This window comes from Chaetura pelagica, unplaced genomic scaffold (assembly GCF_000747805.2).
Source record: "Chaetura pelagica isolate M959 unplaced genomic scaffold, ChaPel_1.0 scaffold187, whole genome shotgun sequence".
NCBI lineage: Eukaryota > Metazoa > Chordata > Aves > Apodiformes > Apodidae > Chaetura > Chaetura pelagica.
This window is the reverse complement of record NW_009953900.1, coordinates 74,184-76,070: the sequence shown is the minus strand read 5'-3', so window position 1 is coordinate 76,070 and position 1,887 is coordinate 74,184. Positions and strand designations below refer to the sequence as shown.

Genomic DNA, 1,887 nt, shown 5'->3' with positions numbered 1-1,887 from the left:
TGCCCCCGCGGGGCCCCGGGTGCCCCTGGCCGTCCGTGTCCACCCACCACGCACGGCGGTGGCACAGGGCAGTGCTGTCACCCTGCGGTGCCAGGCCACGGGAGACCCCCCCCTCTATTACCACTGGGCACGGGAGGACGGGCGACCCCTCCCCGAGGGCGCCCAGAGCCGCCACCAAGGTACGGGGTGGCTTGTGGGGGAGGACACCGGGGTGTCCCCGAGGGGGATGGGAGATGGGGTGTCACCTGAGTGTCCCCATCCCAGGTGAGGAGCTGCACTTCCCCAGCATCCAGCCCTCCGAAGCCGGTGTCTACATCTGCTCCTGCCGCAACCTCCGGCACAGCAACGCCAGCCGCGCTGAGGTCATTGTCACCGGTAGGTCATGGTCACCAGCAGGTCGTGGTCACCAGTAGGTTGCTGGGGACACTTGGGGACAGAGGGGGAGGAGCGTGGCTCAGCTGTCCTGTCTTGGTGCAGAGACCCCTGACAAGCCCATCACTGTCACCGTGGAGGAGAAACGGGTGCAGCGGGTGAAACCTGGGACTGATGTCACCTTTGTCTGCACGGCCAAGAGCAAGGTCAGCCTGGGGCACAGAGCATGGGGGGAAGGGGACACCTGTGGGTGCCCATGGGGACATCCAGGGCACAGGGACACTTGTGGGTGCCCATGGGGACATCCGGATCACAGGGACACCCCAGAGTGCCCATGGGGACATCCAGGGTATGGAGACACTGCTGTGTAATTGTGGGCACATCCAGGACACTCTGGGTGTCCATCTGGTCTCACAGAGCCACGGGACACTTTTGGGTGCCCATGGGGACGTCCAGGTGACAGGGACACCACTTCTCCTCCACGGGTGCCCAGCTGGGCCTGCACCCCCCCCTCCCCAGCTCCCCCCACCCTGTGTCCCTGTGGCCGTCCCCGTGGGCTAAGGCCTGCTGGTCCCCCCAGTCCCCAGCCTACACGCTGGTGTGGACGCGGCAGCACCACGGGTCCCTGCCGCCCGGCGCCGTCGACTTCAACGGGATCCTGACCCTGCGCCGCGTGCGGCCCCAGGACGCCGGCGTCTACGTCTGCACTGGCTCCAACATGTTGGACATGGACGAGGGCACCGCCACGCTCTACGTGCAGGGTGGGCACCTGGGCAGGGGGTGATGGGCAGGGGAGGGAACTGGATGCCAGGGTGGGCAAGGAGAGGCTGGGGTGATGGGTGGGATGGGCAACTGGGCACGGGGTGATGGGCAGGGGGGACAACGAGATGCCAGTGTGATGGGCAGGGTGGGCACCCAGGCATGGGGTGATGGGCGACCAGACACCAGAGCGGGCAGCCAGATGCTGAGGTGGTGGGCAGGGTGGGCATCTGGACACTGGGATGAGGGGAAGAGTGGACAACCAGATGCCAGGGTGATGGGCACACTTGGTGCCAAGAGGCTCGGGCGATGGGCAGGGTGGGCTGGGGCAATGGGCACACTCAATGCCCAGATGCTGGGGTGACAGGCACATTTGGCAAGCAGACACCAGGGTGATGGTCTCATTTGGCACTCAGATACCAGGGTGATGGGCACATCTGCCACCCAGACACTGGAGCGGTGGGCACATTCAGTGCCCAGAAACCAGGGCGATGGGTGCACTTGGTGCCCAGATGCTGGGGTGATGGTCTCACTTGGCACCCAGATGCCAGGGTGTTGGACACCCCTTGTATGCGGTCACTGGGGTGATGGGCACACTCCCTGCCCAGACACCCTGGCAACGGGCACACTCAGCACCCATAGGCTGGGAGTGCTGGGCGTGCTCCCCTGAGCCCCTTGCCCTCCCACAGCCCCCTCGAAGACTCAGATGTTTTATGGCCCCGTTGAGTTCATGGAGGGGCACAGACCAGGTAGGTC

The 1,887-nt window shown here is 65.6% G+C and overlaps 1 protein-coding gene across 1 annotated transcript in view; it reads left to right on the top strand.

Moving 5' to 3' along the window:
• HSPG2 (heparan sulfate proteoglycan 2) overlaps window positions 1-1,887 on the top strand; it is a gene marked incomplete at its 5' end in the record, with an annotated part of 33,419 nt that overhangs the window by 7,876 nt on the left and 23,656 nt on the right. The window contains 5 exon segments of the mRNA XM_010001381.1: window positions 1-179; window positions 265-375; window positions 478-578; window positions 953-1,133; window positions 1,821-1,884. Of these exon segments, the coding sequence (XP_009999683.1) occupies window positions 1-179; window positions 265-375; window positions 478-578; window positions 953-1,133; window positions 1,821-1,884 (636 nt within the window).